This window comes from Pteropus alecto, unplaced genomic scaffold (genome assembly GCF_000325575.1).
Source record: "Pteropus alecto unplaced genomic scaffold, ASM32557v1 scaffold359, whole genome shotgun sequence".
Classification (NCBI taxonomy): Eukaryota; Metazoa; Chordata; class Mammalia; order Chiroptera; family Pteropodidae; genus Pteropus; species Pteropus alecto.
The window spans coordinates 581,874-583,479 of record NW_006443119.1 but is presented as its reverse complement, the minus strand read 5'-3'; the positions used below and the strand labels follow the sequence as shown (position 1 = coordinate 583,479).

Here is a 1,606-nt window from a genome sequence, read left to right as displayed (position 1 = left end):
TGGGGGGTCTCCCTGGGAGGCAGTTGGCTGCATCGGAAGGGTCTCTGGTTCTGCCTTGAGCCCCTGAGATAGGACTGCAATTTCCTAAAATCTGGAGTGTTCCCCTGTGACTTGCAGGCACTTCACCTATGTGGGCTCTGGCGCCCCCTCCTGGTCACTCTTTGGTCCCCTCTCTTGGTGATGGGTAGAAGGAAAATGCTTCATCAAGCTGGGTGGGATGGGTAGGGCATCTTCCCGGCCAGGGCACGTGACCCTTTCCTCAGCCCTTGCCCAGGGGCTTGACGTCCACGAGAACGAAGATCACACTTCATCTCTACCACTTGACAAACAAATGTTTATTATGTACAATTTCAAACATATGCAAAAACAGAGAGAATAAGATAATGAATCCCATATACTCCTGGCCAAACTCCTGGCCACTCTTAGTTCAACCACCTTTTCCCTCCTCACTGGATTATATAAATACTCTGTCCAAAAATATTTCAGGGTACATCTCTCAAATGCGAGGACTCTATTTAAAAAACATCTCAGCCACTCTTTCTAAAGGAAAAAAATCTCATGGCAATGGAAATCCCTCTGTCCCCCTTCCCCCACATTCTGAACATTCATATGTTCAAGGATTTTGGCCAAGTAAAATAGTCTGGACATCTCATTGCCGTTGGTTTCTCCACAATTTAGCCCGTGGTGTTGAAATAGGATCCTCGGGGGCTTCTCCCTACATTTGCCTCACCTCCTCCTTTTTCCTGTTTTGCAGGATATTGAGGCAACTATGAACTCTGCCCTGAATGAGCTGCGGGAGCTGGAGCGGCAGAGCAGCGTCAAGCACACCCCCGACGTAGTCCTGGACACCCTGGAGCCCCTCAAGACCTCCCCAGTGGTGGCCCCCACATCGGAGCCCTCCAGCCCCCTGCACACCCAGCTCCTCAAGGACCCCGAGCCCGCTTTCCAGCGCAGTGCCAGTACTGCTGGGGACATAGCCTGCGCCTTTAGGCCTGTCAAGTCCGTCAAGATGGCTGCCCCCGTCAAGCCGCCAGCCACACGACCCAAGCCCACCGTCTTCCCCAAAACAAATGCCACTAGCCCTGGTGTCAACTCATCAGCTTCCCCACAGTCCACTGACAAGTCTTGTACTGTCTGAGAGATATAATTTAATTGTTCTAGACAAGGGGACTAGAAGGACTGACTGTTATTAAAACCTTCCTATTTAACTAGCTTGGGACTTCAGTGGAAAATTAGATTCTAAGTTGTTCTTACAGGAATTAGCCTTCCCATCACCCAAAACCTTGAGAATGAAGCCCTCGTTATCGCCCTGCCCTGCCCTTCCTGCTGCCCTCTGCTTTCCCCCGTTGTCGTAATCCAGCCAGATGCAGTGCACACTGTCCTTAGGTTAGCCAGAGGTAGATTTTCTCATTATCAGGTCACTGTGAAATCTGGCCAGGCAAGTCACGTGGACATGGGCTCAAGTCTCAGTCCCCTCAGACGCAGGGGATGCCTGACCACATGGTAAGCTACTGACATCTAGCTCTCAGTGGCATCTTGTTTTGGGTACTGATTATAGAGAATCATATATAGTCCATTTAGTCCATTCTTTGTTTTATACACACAC

The 1,606-nt window shown here is 50.2% G+C and overlaps 1 protein-coding gene across 4 annotated transcripts in view; it reads left to right on the top strand.

Annotated features, from left to right (window-relative positions):
* The window catches only part of SRGAP2 (SLIT-ROBO Rho GTPase activating protein 2), a 224,639-nt gene extending 223,428 nt beyond the window's left edge, over positions 1–1,211 (top strand). For all 4 annotated transcript variants that reach the window (XM_015597851.2, XM_006922833.3, XM_015597850.2 and 1 more), the window contains one exon: positions 755–1,211. In XM_015597851.2, coding sequence (XP_015453337.1) covers positions 755–1,138 — 384 coding nt within the window. In that variant the 3' untranslated portion in view covers positions 1,139–1,211. The remainder of the gene's footprint in view (positions 1–754) is intronic.
* Positions 1,212–1,606: the final 395 nt, after the last annotated feature.